This window comes from Crocuta crocuta, unplaced genomic scaffold (assembly GCF_008692635.1).
Source record: "Crocuta crocuta isolate KB4526 unplaced genomic scaffold, BGI_CrCroc_1.0 scaffold377, whole genome shotgun sequence".
NCBI classification, from domain to species: Eukaryota; Metazoa; Chordata; class Mammalia; order Carnivora; family Hyaenidae; genus Crocuta; species Crocuta crocuta.
In genome coordinates this window covers 1,672,998-1,691,927 of record NW_027528209.1, presented here as the reverse complement: position 1 = coordinate 1,691,927, position 18,930 = coordinate 1,672,998, and the positions used below count along the sequence as shown (strand labels likewise).

The 18,930-nt window shown below is 45.8% G+C and overlaps 1 protein-coding gene across 1 annotated transcript in view; it reads right to left on the bottom strand.

The window, feature by feature from the left end:
- Positions 1-18,930, bottom strand: part of PRDM6 (PR/SET domain 6) — a 133,016-nt gene that overhangs the window by 8,105 nt on the left and 105,981 nt on the right. The window contains exons 8-9 of the mRNA XM_077752994.1: positions 9,281-9,623; positions 266-442 (exon numbers count right to left, since the gene is read on the bottom strand). Coding sequence (XP_077609120.1) covers positions 266-442; positions 9,281-9,623 — 520 coding nt within the window. The remainder of the gene's footprint in view (positions 1-265; positions 443-9,280; positions 9,624-18,930) is intronic.

Below are 18,930 nucleotides of genomic sequence, written 5' to 3'. Positions count from 1 at the left end.
CTTATTTACTGATGAGGAAAGAGACCCAGAAAGATCATCTTGTGTCCATGGCTACACAGCCTGAGTCAAGATCAGGGTCTAGGCTTCCTGCTGTCATCCTCTAAATGCCAACCACCAAACAAGGAGGTCCTCTTGGATCCTGGATGCTGACCTTCCAGAGCCTTCTCCCGCCAGTGGCTGAGCCAAGCAGCACGGTGCCAGCCTCTCTGCTGGCTCTCGGAAAAGGCTAGGAGGAAAGAGGGGTGAAGGGTTAGGCTCTACTCACTTGAAGGGCTTCTCTCCAGTGTGGGTTCGGATGTGGTTGTTGAGGGTGGTGGCCCCGGCGAAGGCACGACCACAGTAGCCGCACTTGAAGGGCCGGTCACTGGAGTGAGTGACCACGTGGTTCCTCAGCTCTGACGGCTGTGAAAAGGACTGCGAGCAGTGACCACACTGGTAAGGTCTGAAACAAACAAAGAGACTGCCTGGTCATTGCTGTCTGTGTCAGTCCGCAGAAATCAGCATCAGAAGGCCAGGGCCAAGACTCCCCACTGGCATTTCCTCAGGTTTTAAAACCACCGCGAAGGCTCTGGCGGCTGGGTCCCCCAAAATCGTATGCGTGGCCCTGGAACACAATTCACGGGACTTCCGAAACACCTCAACTCCCAAATATTCCTTGTCAGTTTCAACCATCCCGGTTCAAGAACCCTCACTTGGCTTGTTTTTCCCCCAACCCGAGACAAATATTGGGGCGCTTTGGGGAGCACGGAGGGTACGGGCGTGATTAAGCAGAAATGTTACAGAGAAGATAATGGAATTGTCTCTCATAATTCCGTGGCACTTTTAACTTTTCCAAGTGCTTAACACTCAATTATCTAGTTTAATCTTCACCATAATCCTCAGGGTAGGGAAAGCATCTGCTAATATCTCTGTCCGTTCAGAAAACTCAGGATCAACTATCCTCCTAGGAAATACACTCCAATGCCAAGGTCACTGTACGTACGGGGTTAGGACTTTACTCTGAGGTAAACATGCAGAGAAGGTGGCAAGCTGCTTGTGTGTTTCCATACTCAACTGCCTTGGGGTCTCCCAGTGGGGGCATCTGACAGCACACCAGCACCGCTGTGCACCCCAATCTGTCTCTGTGATGGAAGTCCCGACTGGTACTTTCTCTTGACACCCGCACACCCCACACACATCCACTAATATTTATCTACGGTGGGTCTTCTTAAACTTCAGTGTCCCAGTTGAATTTGTGGCAAGCAACGATTAAACAGCACCGAAATGACGGATGTCACTCTGTCCACAGAGGGAGAACGGTGATGGGAAAGCCAATGGAAGAAAGGTGTGACAAATACCTGGTAATTAGCAAGATTATCTGAGAACAGGCTTTCCAGCTCATGAGAAGTAAATCACTTTAGGGTTTTCATAAAAGAGATTAAAATTCTGTCCTCGCTCCCGAAGTTCTATGGCTTCCTTAGGCAGAGTCTGGTGAGTAAGAGAAAACCTGGGGAGTCTTCCCCACTCAAAGCTAGTTCATATCCTCCTCTGACGGGGCTCTAATTTGGTTATCAAAATTTTTGTTAAGAAGAGTAATCATCTGTCATGAGGGATATGAACAGCACTTACGAAGCCCCTGCTTTGGGGCCCTGACGTTTCTGGCTGCATTTTGAAAGCCAATGGCAAAAACAGGTTTAATTGCTCTAGCTCCCACAAATGCATAATCTCCAAAGACCAGAAACCAAAATGAAGGGCAAGGAGACAATGGTGAGCGAGCATGTACAACAATTCAATTAAGTGCAAAATAAAGTGTACCCTCTCATTTGTCAAGTGAAGTGCTTAATTGTGGCTACTTGCCTCACTGAACACAAATACTATTATTTTACCAGGCTTCAGCACGCTGAGCACTGATTGTAGAATTTTTTAGCTTGATTAATAGTCCGGGATGGGTCAATAACTCAATACTATACAATTTTAATTACTTACATTTAGAAATCTATTTAACGGCTCTCGAACAAGTTTCAAAAAATATATATAAGCGTCCTTGGTAAAGGAGTTTATCAATCTTGATAAATTACTTGTGCACTTTATTACAATTATTAAATACGGCTTTGAAAGCTATTAAAATGATATGTAAATGAAAATGTCCGCCTGCCGAATCTGTTCTTTGTAGTAACTGCTAACCTTAAAGTGTTCTCCAGGAAATCATTCTCTCAGGAGTGAACTTTTTAAACTGTTATTGAAGATTACAAACAAAATAATTTATTAATATATGCTATATCCACTGACAATTGATTTTTCTAATAGTGAAGGGACCATTAACAGTTATTAGCCTCTGGTTATCTATTTTTAATAGCTATCACAGTAAACAATAAGCCACTAAATAAAGCCAATTCATCTTTTCTTTTTCTTTTTTTTTTTTCTAACTCTGCTGTCAAAAGTTGGGGTGATTTATTTCCTACAGTCAGAAGTCAATCTGTCCTTTTTATGTTAATCATCACAGTCGCCAAGATTTATACACAGAAGGGCAGAAATGACCATAGGGAGGCTTATCTTGAATTCTATTATCAAGGTAACGCCAAGGAAAGACAACTAGAATTCTAACACATCCATTGTGCCCAATACTATGGCCTCAGAGGCATGGGCTATGCATCCAGTGACCTAAGGACACAGCTTTCCAAACTTTGTGGAATTTAGCTTGACTGAATGGAAGGGTCTAGACAACAGGGAAAGCAGAAAGGGGGAATCCTCCTTCAGCCTCTAGCCTGAGTCAGCTGTGGGGCTTTGACAAGTCAACAGCCTGATTGTTCCTTCATCTCTCTGCTAAGACGGACGAGGGACGTACTGATCTAGCTTGTCTCTAGCGTCCCATCATGCTCTGGTCCTGCTTCCAGGCAAGTAACCAACATGTGCTGCCTAAGAACCTGTCCAAGACACAGCCCCATAAGATGCAGCATCAACAATAGGACGTCCATCTTCCATTGTGTGCACCAGCCAGTTCCCCGCACACAGAGCCTGCTATGGTTGTATGTGTGAGTATCCATACTGATGAGAATACAAACCTCTTAATCTTTTTTTTTTTTTTAATGTTTTATTTACTTCTGAGAGAGAGAGAGAGACAGACAGACAGACAGACAGTGTGGGCAGGGGAGGGTCAGAGAGAGAGGGAGACACAGAATCTGAAGCAGGCTCCAGGCTCTGAGCTGGCTATCAGCACAGAGCCCGACGCAGGGCTTGAACCCACAAACTATAAGATCATGAGCTGAGCTGAAGTCGGACGCCTAACTGACTGGGCCACCCAGGCGCCCCACGAACCATTTAATCTTATTTGGTAAACAGTTGAGAATTCAGGGTAACAAGAAAATCTAGGACCAAAATGCAGAACCCAACCTTACTTTAACTGATCTCAAGAAACAAAGCGATCTCCTTTTATTCTTAGGTATCTTGAAGAGTAAGATTTTATACCAGATGCTTATAGTCGTCTTTGCAGAAGCTGAATTTATGTATGGAGACTACAGAACTAAAATGTGTATTCTACTTGCCACTGTAATACCAGATTGGCTCTCTCTGCCTAGAAATGTATAGGAAGTTAGCCGTCAGAAAGTACAGAAGTTATACAGCAAGCAGACAAGATTCTTTCTTTTCCTGGATTTTCATCACTTCTAAAAAAAAAAAAAAAGAAAGGAAAAGATCCAAAAGTAATTTTAACATTGACTGCATCATAGGGTTTCACTTAAGGATGCAGGCGTACATTCAAAACAGAATGAAATCCCCAAGTCCAAGGGTGGGTTTTAGAAAACACTAGTACCACTATAGAATCTTCTTTGGAATAGCTGGCCACAGGAGTGAAGACTCACAGTTTACAATGGAAGTAATTTGAGGGCACAGAATTTGTTGCCATTACTCTGTTTTTTATTCCGATGACTGACATTCTCGTAAACTTGTCAAGGTCTGGCCAAAAGATGAGGCTTCCTTTACTAAACCTGTGGATCCAATCAATTTCAACTCCAAAGTTCTTTCTCCCTGTGATGCGTCCTACTGTCAGGAATGACATCATCAAGTACCGTGTTTAGCGCTCCCCTTCCCGGGATCTTATGTGACTCACAGCTAAATGGGAATCTCCTTTCTAAGAAAGCACTCTGATTCTCCCCCAAATCATCAAACACAGATGCCATTTCATTATTCTGAAAATAAACACAACAAGCATTCCTCACAAAGTGATGACATTTCACAACCAGAAGAAGCTTATGGGCTTTTTCCCCCCCTCTACTACTGGAGATATCTAGCAGTGTTGTCTGATGCTAAAAATGTTCTTTATCTACACTATCCAATATGGGAGCCATGAGCTGCCTCAAATTACACTATCCAATATGGAAGCCATGAGCCACCTCGAATGACACTATCCAATATGGGGGCCATGAGCCGCCTCGAATGACACTATCCAATATGGGGGTCATGAGCCGCCTCGAAGTATGGGAGCCATGAGCCACCTGAAGTTGTTCAGCTCCTTAAATGTCATCAGGGTGACTGAGAACTGGATGTACTATTTTACCTCATTTTGATTTCTTTAAACTTAAATAGCTTCGTGTGTGACTAGTTTCTGTGCAGAAATATCAAAGCTTCATGAAAAACCAGAGTATGGTATAGGATACTTGGTAACAAAGTAACTAAAAACCAGGAGCACCTGGGTGGCTCCCTTGGTTGAGCGTCTGACTTCAGCTCAGGTCATGATCTCCTGATTCTAGAGTTCGAGCCCCATATCGGACTCGCTGCTGTCAGCCTATCAGCACAGAGCCCTCTTCCAATCGTCTTCCCGGTCCCCCTCTGCCAGTCCCCTACTTGTGCTCTCCCCAAATTAAGTAAATATTTTTTTAAAAGTAACTGAAAACTAGACAAAGCCTAGGTCAAGTTAGTTGGGATCTCTCGATGCTGGTATACGTTTAAGCAGAAAGCAAGCGGCCAGACAATCCTGTACATCCCCTGTCATTCTCTGTAACTGGCAGCGTCTCCACCAAACATGACTCCAGTGAAATGTGCAATTCATTTGCTTTGGGTCTGTGATCGGTTTGGTGTACACAGAGAAAAAGGATGAAGCATTTAACAAAATTAAGTGTGGTCTGGTTTACAATATTAATCCTTTGATTTTTTTTTTTCGTTCATGGTATGAAAGCCTCCAGGACAAAGCTTGTTCGGCTGGGGCCACGTACTCTCCATCCCCCGCGTCAGTCCGCCCACGTGCACATCTTCCAGAACTTCAAAGGGAGCGCTACTTAGGTCACTGCTGGCCGTGCGGGGAGAGAAAAGTACGCAGCTGTATGTAAGGAGGGAAGGACTGCAGGGAAGCGGCGCAAGTGCAGGGCCTGGAGAACACGGAACCCTGGAAAGAACATGTGGGGAAGGGGACAGTGGAACACAAGAACACAGACACACTGAAAACACACGGTCATGGTGATGGGTCATCTCCAGGCTCCTCCCACCAAAGAGCACCTTCTGGGGTCACCTTCCCCTCTGGTACCACCACATCCAGTTACAAACAATGATGCTCAAAGCAACACAAATATGAGCAGCTGATGGCGCACCCAGGAGGCTAAAAGGCAAACATGTGCCACAAGAAAGGAAGGGAAAGGAAAAAAGGAAAGGGAAAGGGGAAGGGGAAGGGGAAGGGGAAGGGAAGGGAAGGGAAGGGAAGGGAAGGGAAGGGAAGGGAAGGGAAGGGTAAAGGATGCAACAGAAAGATACACATTAGAAAGACACTTTCTGCAGACAATGAAAGACACGTTCATCAGAAAATGATCTGCTGAGATAGAAGGCTTTGCTTACCCCTTTCTGGAGCCCCCCCAGTGGGACTGTTGAGGGTTTCTGCAGCAGAAAAACAGAAGAGAAAAGGGATTTCTAACTCCTGGTTCAAGCAAAAGGGATTTCAGTTGCCCTGGCCTAGCTCAGACACTAATGCAAAACCCTTAGTGTTTATGAAGTTCCTAAATAGATGCATGGTGGAGGTCCTAACAGCTTCTTCCTTAGGAATCCACTCGGGGTAAAGAAAAGTCGGGAGCCTGGGAAAAAGGAAAAAAAGAATTGGGGGTCTATTTGCTTAGCACTAACAGCACGAAATCAAGAAAGAACACTCCCTTGGCTCCCGGACCCCCATGGATGTGTTTTAATCTTGAGTGCTAATTCTTACCTGGCCCAGGTCACAGGGGATTTCTGCATTTAGTGTAAACAGCATGGTCGTGAAAAATGGTCATCTGGCAACCTAAGCGTCCCTGGATCTTTTTTCCTTTATACCAAGGCAGAGACTTTTTGATGGTCTCTCCCATGGAAAAGCTCATGGACACAGTCACACAGAGTCTCTTTGATGAAGGTTCAGATGGCTTGGGTTTCACGGCCAACTATTCAGTCTGTTGAGTGAAAAATCTCTTGGACCTTGGATTCAGGGGCCTGTTTCAAATTTGGACGCGTGTGAAACTCTAACCTGTTTACCTTCTGACTTTGTCTTCGGTGTCTCTCTCTTTGGCCTCTGGTTTCCTAGCACGATTTTCCTATCAAAATAACAGTGTGTGAGTTTTTCAAAGAGACGGGAAATGGTTTCTGACCGGCAGGTTTGAAGCTTTATCGCTGTATACGGCTGAATGCCTGCAAACTGCCAAAGATGGAAAGCTGGCTGATTTATGGAGTCAATAACTGAAGAAAATATGTACACTCAGCAGCCGTAATTCTCCACATGGAAAATAAGAGGGAAAGCTCCAAATTTCACAACCATCAGATACACAGCTGATACCCCAACTGAGTTCTTCCTCTTATCTGGCAATTCACTCATGTGGTTAAGAATCATGGAGAATATCTTCTACTTCCAAACTTGCTGGTACAAAGACGGCATTCTAGATCCTACAACAGAAACGAGCTATTCCAGTACTTTCTGCAAAAAGCAAATTCACTGCCTAGAAAGAAACTAGTGCATCACAGGGAGTGGGTATCTTCCACTATTTGCCCCATATCCCCAGTCATCAGTCTGGACACGATGCAGTAATTTAAGCACTTCCCCATCATTACTTCGCCTAGAAAGGGCCTAATGTTTCGGAAGCCCTAATTCTTAAATTCAACGTATTCATCAATGGTAGTGACTACGTCTGAAGTGTTCACTGACAAAGCAAAGAAGAGAGAAAAGAACATACTTCTTGAGTCATCTGGTCTGACCCTGGCTATCGACCTGGGTAACAAGCACCCATCCGCACACGTCATCAGGGAAGGCCTGGCCACACCACACCTGGGCATCTGAGTCCACTAAGCCCAGCAGGGTCTACCCCAGAATGGAAAACTCATGCCATTTGGATTTCTTCCAGTAACGCTAAATTAAATGAATCAGCACTCACCCAACAGTCCCTCCTGGAAATGGATCTGGTGTATGTAAGTCTTCTGAATGTATCAGGTATTTTTCTGACAGTTTACATAGATGTTTCACAAATTAGGATAATATTATTTGATGGCACAGACTTCACAGGGACTTAAACCATAATATACATAGGGTTTTCTAAGTGTCACTGCGGTCAGGTGAAATAGTCTGTTTTAGTCTCCATTTGCCGTCACATATTTTCATTGTTTTATTCGATATTCAGCATGAAATCATATCAGACTCAAAGCTAAGCCTTGCATTCCAGGGTCCAGAAACTATCTAGGCTACTGTTTGATTTTTTACCCTGCATATTGATTTATTACGACCACAATGTACCTGTGCCAATAACAGACGCATACATCTGAATGCCAAGTTTCTAGTAACACAATTTAATGCCTCTTTTAGACTTGAAAACTACCAAAATGCATTGCAAATTTGGAAGAGATGCACCTTGAAGCTCTACGTACACTTGCGAGAGGGAGACACTTTCAAAGAAAACCCTTCCTGAGTGAGGAAAACATTCGCACAACTTTTGTTGTCACTTCTAAAGCCCAAAGCATTAATGTGAGATAATTTCTCTCCTGGGAAAGTGTAAAACACTGGAAAGGCCCAGCTGCCTTAACAGCTCTAATGCAAACTTTTCAACATTAACTGATTACAGCAATGCGTGATGCTTGGCAAGGGGTTTCTAGAAAGGCACAAATAAAGAACATAGACACGTGTAAATGTGCCTAGGCACGTTGAAAGGGGTGCTTGTTATTATTTGAGAAAACATCCACCCCCTTCCCAGCACATCTGCACCCTCTGTGTCTCTGCCAGATTCTCTAGCATGCTGTCATACCCTGCTCAGCTGGGAGGGGACAGCTAGGTGGGTCACCTAAGCCAAAGAGAACAGAGGGCTTAAGATTACTCAGTGGCCAAATGAAGAACATATTCAGAAGCCTTGCTTCCAACCCCCTCTCTTCTTTCCCCCCAAAGCATTTTCTATGTTTTATTTTATTTTATATTCAAAGCGCATTTTCCAGGCTACTCTTAGACATTTGGGGTTTAATCAAATCTTCACAGGACGCGCCAGGGAGAGAAGGCACGGTCCTTTCGTACTGAATTATTTTGATTTTTGTCTTTTGCGCTCCCAGCTCTCAAGACTGTCGAATAAACCAGTTTTGATTCATAAATAATAGTTCCATTATATCTACTGTGCCACTCGTCAAAGCACCTGAAATTTTAATTCACTTGTTCAGCTAAATTTCATCCTCAGTTCATGGCCATAAAATTCTTTATTGACAAACTTTCAAACCAACTTTGACTCTGAGGTATCTGGTCAACATTTTTCTTCTGTGTGGATATTAGTTTATTGAATAAGTGGCATCTGTTTTCCTCCACATCACTAGCAGAGTAGGTATTTCCTTTTGACAGCTTTGCAGGATTTATGGGTTTGCACGCTCTGAAGAAAAATAGTACTAAGCAAAAAATTCCAATTCATTACCTCTTAGTACTTAATTAAGTTCATACCCACGGCACACTGGAGGTGAACCCTGAAATGCCTGTGACAGCAAGCAAGGCAGTCAGCTATATTATCTTAGGAAGACAGAGAGGATTCTAATGCTCCTGACCTCATTTTTCCATCTAGGATATTCATACATGTGCCGTCCACTTGGCTCCCCGTTAGACCCGGACAGAACCATCTGGAAAGCCAGAGCAAGGTCCCTCCCTGCAACCTTTGCTGTTCCCGTAGCCCAGCTAAACAATAGCAAGCCCAGCAGCGGCCCCGCCATTAATCTCTGACCTTCCAGAATGTGCACGCACCCCTCCCAGGGCAGGTGGCTGCAGGAGGTGCCCGGGGCCTAGAGCGAGGCAGGCAGAGGGGCCCACTGAGCATACACGAGGGGAGTGATGGAGAGTTGGGGTTACCTGTCGGGGTTCTGCGTGCACACGTGCATCTGTAAGAGGATCCGCTGCGTGAAAGTCTTAAAGCACTGCCCGCATTTCCAAAGGTGCCAGTCACTGAACTCCGAGTGGAGCTGGCTCGTGGAGGTGGGGCTTGCAAGGACGCGCTGGTTTTTCACGTTGATTTGGTTAAATCCTGACTCCATGGGCCCAGACTTATCCAGGAGGGAGAAGTTCCTGCTGCACGGAGTCTGGGGGAAAACCACGGAGCGCTGCTGGGCGGCTGGCGGCAGCTTGTTGCTCTTGCTGAAAGGCTGTAATGCGTCCTGTCTGCACATGGCCTCCATGACCGTGGAGGGGACATTTACTGGGGGGACAAGAAGAGCGCCAGAAGGTCAGTTCTGTTAGCCTTTCCCCTAAGCACCATTACACAGGCTTCTAAAAATTCCTAGACATCACCATTTTCAACATTTGTTTCTCTAGACTCACAACTAACTTGACATGAGGGGGAAAGGAAGCATTCAGATCACAAACTCCTATCTCACTCAGTGCCTCTTTGTTAAGCATATATATCCATAGACCGTTTACACATCGTCTTCACCGCACAGAGTTCACTTGCAAGTTGAGACATAAAGACTCCATAAGGAGGCTCCACACTGCACCCTAGGCACGGAGAGACTTCAGAAGGAACGACGGCAAAAAGAGGAGGAGGGGGCGGACAGAGTGGGAGGGGGGCTGCCGAAGGGGACAAACTTGAGCAATGTGTGAGAAGACAGTTTCAGCCCCTCAAGATTTGAGGCCTTTCATCGAACCTTGCCAGCATGGCACAGTCCAGAAAAACTGGCTGAAAGATGAGAGGAACCAGGTGAACAAGACCTAGAGACGATAGTCTGGCACCTTGGTGGGGACGGTGAGGGAGATAAGCCGACCAAATGGCATGGTGGCATGGGTCTCAACCCCATGGGAATAAAGAGGTAGACCTCAGAGGCTCTTGAAGGTCCAAATAAATAAACAAACAAATAAATAAAGACATCTTGCCTAGGAAACAGACACTGACCGTTTCTGTACAGAAATAGCAAGAAAAAAGGGTTCAGGGAGGGTCTGAGCCAGGTGTGATTACAGACAGGGTCCTGTGGATGAGGTCAGAGCACAAGGCAATACAGCATGGTGCTGGCAACCTGGGTTTGGGGATTGGGAGGACCTAGGTTCGAATCCGGACTCTACGTGGTATTAGCTTAGTGATCTCAGGCAAGTTATTCACAGCCTCCCTGTGCCTCAGCTTCTCTGTCTATAAGATGAGGGCAGTGTGAGTCACAATCCTAAGAGTAACCACGGCCGGGCTAGGTGGTTGAGACAGCCTCCATTTTAACTGCACTCTTTAACAGCCTCACGACCGCTGTCAAGTACGAAACACTGAAATCTACAACTGCGTCCTCAATAAGATGTGAAATGGTCACCCAACGGACTGAGTCGGTTAATGCACAGATAGGTTTTAGAAGATGCCACAGCAACCACGCCACAGATGTTGAGGCCCAGGAGCACTGGCTTCATCTTTATACCCCCTGTTACGGCACATAAATGCAATAATAGAAGTATCCATCAATGATGACCACCATTACTGTTATTTTAGGGAAGACAGTTTGGAATGAAGGAAGATGGATGTAAACTGGAATGGTGGGAAAGGAACCAGAAGAAATATTTTTGAGGAAGGAAACCTAATACATGTGACATCTGTTTTTCTTTAAGTTGTTATGATGCTAATAATCCAGATCCCTGGGGCACCCACAGATTGGGAAGTGATCAGAATAGGTTTTAAAACAACTACTCTTGTTTTAAGTAACTACTGTGTCAATACAATGTATGAATTGGTTCTTTCAGGGGTCAAAGAGATTAAAGGTCACAGGGTGGCCAAGAGAAGAAAATCAGAGGCCAAGAAATTTGAAGAGGTTGACAGGCAAAAAGATTGGTGATGGGAAGTAACCTATGGTCCTTGGCCACTGGTTCAAGGCCACAGGGAAGGACATACAGAAGTGGGGGCTCTAATCCTTCCGTCAGACCATCACTGAGATGCTGACATAGCATGTGAACTCAAGCGTGCTTGACTACAAAGAGCAAATGGTCGTGGACTGTGGCTACCGGGAGGCTCCGTGCTTGAGGCAACAGGGAGATGCCATATGTGGAGACACGTGGGGATGGCATGCTGCCACTAAGGGCTTTCCAACCCAGACAGTGTTCTGCCTAATCACAGCCATCACACGAATCCAATAAAGGGAATGGCTCTGTGTACGGGGCTGTCAGCAAAGCCCATCAGGAAGGGAAAATGAAGCAAGAGACTTATAGACCTGGGAAGACATCTGTGTAGTTGAATGCACATTACACTCACAGGGGAGGCTTTTAAAAAATTAAGTCTCAGAGGCACAAAGGTGGCCTGAGTTGGTTAAGCATCTGACTCGGGTTATGATCTCACACTTCATGAGTTCGAGCCCCACAGTAGGCTCTGTACTGGCAGCGTGCTGGCAGTGCTTGGGAGTCTCTCTCTCTCCCCCTCTCTCTCTGCCTCTCCCTGCTCTCTCTCTCAAATAAATAAATAAAAGAAGCTTAAAAAGTAAATAAAAATTAAATCACTGTCTCTTGGGAGGGCCTCAGCATCTGCATTTTAGAGGCTCCCCCAAGTGCTTCTAATGTACATTCAGGTTCGAGAATCACTGATTTAATGCAACCTTCTCTTACTACAAATAAAAAATGCTAAAGCCCCAGAAGGCCTGGCACTGTCACTTGGCCAGGGTCACATATGCAGAGGACACAGCTGAGCTGCAAGCTTTAGCCTTCAAACTGCCAAGACGTTTTTTTTCTAGCCATACTCCTAGACTGTCACTGCTCACCAGCTGTGTTTCAAAAGTAAAAAAAGCATTTTATACGTAGTCGAGTGTTTGGCATGTATGTAAATACATTATAAACATAAGCATATATGTCATATATGCATACACACTATAAACATACTGATACATAACTATATACATTTTTATTTGTCTGTCTGTATGTTATATATCAATATTTACACGTAATTTCGACTTCTGAGGCAGAGGTGTATGATCCATATCACATCTGTCCATATGTTTCCGACTTTTGAAAAAAATCTATTCACATAGAATGTTACTCTTTTTATGTTCATTTACTTATTTAATTATTTTAGTGTTTGTTTATTTTTGAGAGAGAATGAGCATGAGCGGGGGAGGGGCAGAGAGAGAGAGAGAGGGAGACACAGAATCCAAAGCAGGCACCAGGCTCTGAGCGATCAATGCAGAGCCCGATGTGGGGCTCGAACTCACGAACCGTGAGATTGTGACCTAGCTGAAGCGAGACACTAACCGACTTAGCTACCCAGAAGTCCCTAATGTTTATCTATTTTGAGAAAGAGAGAGAGTGAAAAGGCAAGCACAGAAGGGGCAGAGAGAGATAGAGAAAGAGAGAATCCCAAGCAGGCTCTGTGCTATCAGCATAGATCCCAAAGTGGGGCTCAATCCCATGAACAGAGCCACCCAGGGGCCCCCAACGTTACTCTTTAAATAGGTACTGCAAGACAAGGAGGAATGTTTCGGTAGCTTTTTAGTCAAAAAATAATAATTATAATGGCAGCGGCATCAGAGATCAGGGTAGAGCCCGTTTTGTGTAGCCCATTTGTAACTAATCCAGAAGAGAGAAAGCACAGGAGGACCCCCACATTTTCAGGCAACACTAAGCTCTTGCAGGTTGGGAAATGCCACACTAACAGGAAGGCACAGTGGAAAGCCTGTTGAATGAAGACGTCTTCAACACGCATGAGGACAGGGTCACCAGCCAGAAGCCCCGCTGTTGGAAAGAGGAATATAATGCCCTTGGGGGAAATTAACGTAAAGAATACTCTAAGTATAGATCATGGATTCTGACTTTTTACTTCTCCTGAAAAACAACCTAACAGACTAATTTGCAAAAATGGTTATAGTTGCCTCACCTTCATTTTAAGCACGAGAATAGGGGAGCAAAAGAATTTAACTCTAATGACCAATGTTAACACGGTGATGAAAATTTACACCAGTCTGTATAATCATCTAGGATACTTGGGATCAGAGGTAAAGATAATAGTGAGAGGGAAGAACGGTGCAGATGGTGGGAATAAAACGGTGCCCTGTTTTATTATTTCCTTTTCCAGGACACCTCAAAGCAAAGGTAATATGCTTTCAAGAAAGAAGAAGCAAGATCTACACTCTACACTCTACTTCGGGTGGGATCCTTTATTGTATGAGTGAATCAATTCAATCGTACTGAATGAAATGCAGCGNGGGCAGAGAGAGAGAGAGAGGGAGACACAGAATCCAAAGCAGGCACCAGGCTCTGAGCGATCAATGCAGAGCCCGATGTGGGGCTCGAACTCACGAACCGTGAGATTGTGACCTAGCTGAAGCGAGACACTAACCGACTTAGCTACCCAGAAGTCCCTAATGTTTATCTATTTTGAGAAAGAGAGAGAGTGAAAAGGCAAGCACAGAAGGGGCAGAGAGAGATAGAGAAAGAGAGAATCCCAAGCAGGCTCTGTGCTATCAGCATAGATCCCAAAGTGGGGCTCAATCCCATGAACAGAGCCACCCAGGGGCCCCCAACGTTACTCTTTAAATAGGTACTGCAAGACAAGGAGGAATGTTTCGGTAGCTTTTTAGTCAAAAAATAATAATTATAATGGCAGCGGCATCAGAGATCAGGGTAGAGCCCGTTTTGTGTAGCCCATTTGTAACTAATCCAGAAGAGAGAAAGCACAGGAGGACCCCCACATTTTCAGGCAACACTAAGCTCTTGCAGGTTGGGAAATGCCACACTAACAGGAAGGCACAGTGGAAAGCCTGTTGAATGAAGACGTCTTCAACACGCATGAGGACAGGGTCACCAGCCAGAAGCCCCGCTGTTGGAAAGAGGAATATAATGCCCTTGGGGGAAATTAACGTAAAGAATACTCTAAGTATAGATCATGGATTCTGACTTTTTACTTCTCCTGAAAAACAACCTAACAGACTAATTTGCAAAAATGGTTATAGTTGCCTCACCTTCATTTTAAGCACGAGAATAGGGGAGCAAAAGAATTTAACTCTAATGACCAATGTTAACACGGTGATGAAAATTTACACCAGTCTGTATAATCATCTAGGATACTTGGGATCAGAGGTAAAGATAATAGTGAGAGGGAAGAACGGTGCAGATGGTGGGAATAAAACGGTGCCCTGTTTTATTATTTCCTTTTCCAGGACACCTCAAAGCAAAGGTAATATGCTTTCAAGAAAGAAGAAGCAAGATCTACACTCTACACTCTACTTCGGGCGGGATCCTTTATTGTATGAGTGAATCAATTCAATCATACTGAATGAAATGCAGCATATAAGTAACATAGCGAGAGGACAAACTAAGGACGGGAAGAAATAATTATCACAAAAGCAACTGTATGTGATCTCTAAACTGTCCCGCAGAGCTCCACACACTTTCAGACGACCCTCGGTATCTACAAAGCACAATTTTTTAAAGCAGTATTTCTAATTTTTTAAATGTTTTATATTTATTTTTGAGAGAGAGAGACAGACAGCGTGAGCAGGGGAGGGTCAGAGAGAGACGGAGTCACAGACTCTGAAACAGGCTCCAGACTCTGAGCTAGTTGTCAGCACAGAGCCCGACGCGGGGCTCGAAGTCATGAACCATGAGATGATGACCTGAGCTGAAGTCGGACACTTAACCAACTGAGCCACCCAGGTGCCCCTTAAAGCAGTATTTAAAGGACACAGAAGACTATTCTTCCTAAATGAGAGGCCCACAGGCTACGGCGATCCACAAGTATGAACACAACACAGGAAATGATCAGAAAGGAGAGCGAGCATGCAGACAACCGCAAAAGGCCCAGAGATGACAGACTAAAGTGGTCTAGAGAAGGATGCGGTTTCCACATGAAGACACACTGAGCTGGGAAAATCTCTTCCTTCTACCAAAGATGAAGGGGGTAGAGGGCAAACTGCCAGAGCCCTATAGGGCATAGAGTCAAAGAAGAACATGAACTTGTCAAACCCCAGTAAATTAAAACAGCGAGAGGGGTAAACGCAGGATCCCTAAAACTACCCTCTGCCCATTCATTCAGTCCACCAATACTTTGTGAGCTGCTGGTGCCATGTGGGTGCGGGGCGAACAAGCAAGCCCCTGCCCCTGTTCTCAGGCCACTTACACTCTAGTGACAGAGATGGCTATCAGACACAAGGTTTCTACAAATAAGTACTTACTGAGTTTCATCAAATCTAAAATCCCACCCATTGTAGTCTGCACCATTAATGGTAAACCACCATGACCTGTAAGGCATCTCCCAGGTTCAGAAAGAACAAAANGGGGGGGGGGGGTGAGGGGAACATGGACGTTGGCACGGACAACACACAGTGTGATGCATGCTATCAGAGAGACGAAGAGGTGCCAGGAAAGTTGGGGCGTGAGGGACAGCTTCTCTATGGCAGTGACCTTGAATGTGAGCCCTGAAGGGTGCACAAGTGTTGGACAGGCGGGAAGGGGGGAAAAGGCAATGCGAGAAGATGGACATGGGCAGCTTTGCTACAGGGTGTACGTGGCATGCAGAGCAGGAGCTCAAAAGAGGACGTAGGGTCTGTAACAAACCAAACAGGACATGGCCAGTCTAATGATGCGTGAATTCTGATTTTGTAAAACACTACCTGAGCCACAGGAAATACTTTCTGGAGCTGCCATGAGGCCCATAGGCTACCGTACTAAAGAACTGGGGATCCATTATAGGAGTAATGGCAAGACATGGGGTGCCTGGGTGCCTCAGTCAGCTGAGCATCCAACTCTGGATTTCGGCTCAGGTCATGGTCTTGTGGTTGATGGGATGGAGCCCTGTTGCCAGTGCAGAGTCTGCTTGAGATTCTCTCTCTCCCTCTCAAAATAAATAAGTGAACTTAAAAAAAAAAAGTGATGGCAAGCCAAAAAAAGGATCGTAAGTTAGGGTTTGTGCTGATAAGATTTATGCCTTAAATGCATCATTGTGTCATAGTGTTAAATGAAAATGTGAGGTGCAGAACAATGTAGATAGTATGCTACCATCTGCATAAAAGGGTGAGAGGGACAGAGTGAAAGTCAGAAAAACAGAGGGAGAACACGCTCAAATACTTGAGTGGGCAAAACAAAAGGAAAGAAAGAAACTTCTGGGAGAGTATATGGGAACATATCCATGGACTTCCAAGAGGAATTATGTGTCCATAGTACTTTCTGGATTTTGATCTACGGAACCAAATTACTTCTTCACAAAACATGTCAATAAGCTGAAACAATAAAATAAGCTAATCTTGGGGCGCCTGCTTCAGTTGGTTGAGTGTCTGACTGAGGCTCAGATAATGATTTCACAGTTCACGGGTTTGAGCCCTGGATCAGGCTACTGTTAGCACAGAGCCCACTCTGGATCCTCTGACCCCTCTCTCTCTCTCTCTCTGCCCCTCTCCTCTGGTTCTCATTCTCTCTCTCTCTCAAAAGTAAATAAACTTTAAAAAAAAAATACACAATTAATAGGGCTTTCTAACTGATTGGTAGAAGGGTAAGTAAAAGTAGAATGCCAGCATTTCTAGAAAGAACTGGATGAACGGGGGTGAGCTACTGAACTGGGGGAGGGGTAGAATGGTTTCAGTCATATGTTCTGAGCTGGGCACTCTGGTCAGATACCAGGGCAGATATAAAGCACACAACTTGATGGGAGTGTGGGGGTCAGTACAGAGGTCTGGGTCGGAAACACAAATCCAGGAATACCTCAATCAGGTCCCCTAGGGAAAGACACTGAAATGCAGATTTGCAGTTTTGTGTGCGCGAGGTTCACAGAGGAGCACTCCCACGATCAACACCTCTGGGGAAGTGAGGCAAGAAGACCACATCCAGAGAGGAGATGCACAGCTCTGGTCCTTCACGGGTGTCCTCTTTGGGCAAGGGAACCAGTCCCTAGTAGCCCTGACAGTTCCCAGTCGCTGAACATGGGCTACACGGAGGGAGAACACGACCAAGGGCAAAGTGGGTCTCTTAGGTTGAAGGTACTTCCTGGAGACAAATTCCTCTGAGAGCCTGCAGCCCCTTATTCTCCCCCCACCCCCACCACCAGGAGAATGAGTGCCTCGATCTAATAGCAAGGTTGGGATCTAGGTGGCACACCACAGGGTTCCAAAGCGCCCAAGGAGACCAAATCTCTCACGACAGTGGGTTTCCCTGTGCTTTTGGTCACTTCTTGCTATGGATGCATTCTCAGTGGGGGCTGCCTTCTGTTGAGAGTCCTGTGCAGGTACAGAGGCATCCCTATGGGGTCACTTCTCTTTGCTTCTTCTAGCACCCTACAGGTGTCTCCAGATCTGGACCAATCTCTGTTGGCCCAGGGTTTCCGGGCCTGGCAGGTTGTACAAAATCAAGCCCCACATCATCCCAGAGCCTGGGCTGGTTTCTAGAGTGCAGCATTCTGTTTTTTGTTTTGTTTTAATGTCTACTTATTTTTGAGAGAGAGAGCATGTGCGAGCGGGGGGACAGAAGATCCAGAACGGGTTCTGCACTGATAGCAGTGAGCCCGATGTCGGGCTTGAACTCATGAACCATAAGATCATGACCCGAGCTGAAGTCGGAGGCTCAAGTGAGTAAGTCACCCAGGCGCCCCAGACACTGCTTTCACCAATGACCTGAGATGGACGTTTCCTTGGCTGACTGGACTGTGAGCAGTATTTTTCTAGTCCTCACTCAGGGAGAGAAGAGTAATTTCTAGTCCCCGGGCTTATGCAAGGAGTCAAATCCCAGCTTCATATGGTCATCAAGGGGCCCGGAGCATGGACTTCCCTCAACTTCTTGAATGCGCAGCCCAAACCCCCTGAGCTCAGGCTGACAGCTGTGGCCGTGTCACCGGGTTGCTGGGGTGAATCTGGTTTACATGCTATGTGCTCCAGTGCTTTCTTCTAGACTTGAGGACAGGCTCTGAGCTCCTACACATCACAACGCTCCCCGCGGGGCTGGGCACACAGATGGCCCTGCTAGAACCAACGAGAACACAAGCTAGTCCATGTTTCCAGATGAAAGGTGAGCCTGGGCCTAGCGCCTCCTTATGGGTGGCGTGAGGGGGGTACCGGGTAGAGGCAGAGGCGGCCCATTTTGTTTTCTGCTCTGTAAAATCAAGGGAAAGAGGCAAGCCAGAGAGGGGCAGTGCATCCAGTGCCCCTCGCCACCACTGATTCTCTGTTGCCTCGGCTTCTCTTCCCAAAACCGAAAAAGCAGCAGGAAGACTTGTTTAACATGGATTCCCTGTTTTTTTTTTTTTTTTCATTTCCTCTGAAATGAGTACGACACTCTGGTCTTTACACTCCGCAGGAGCTAATCCCCCACTGCAAGCATTGGGGGGCCTCATTCCTGCTCGCGGATGCAATCTGTCGACACAGGCTTTCCTTCGGGCTCTTCTGGAAAGCCGAGGGTGGATGGAGCCGTGCTCTGCTTGGAGCTCCATTACATTCATAACCACGGTTTCTTACAAAGAAAACAACACAGGAATTGCTTCCAGAACCCAAATGCCTGCGTGAAACGGTGCCTTCTCTTTGAGCAGCCAGGCGGCTCTCGATGGCTTGTCTGGGCACCTGCGTCTGCCCCACTGCCCC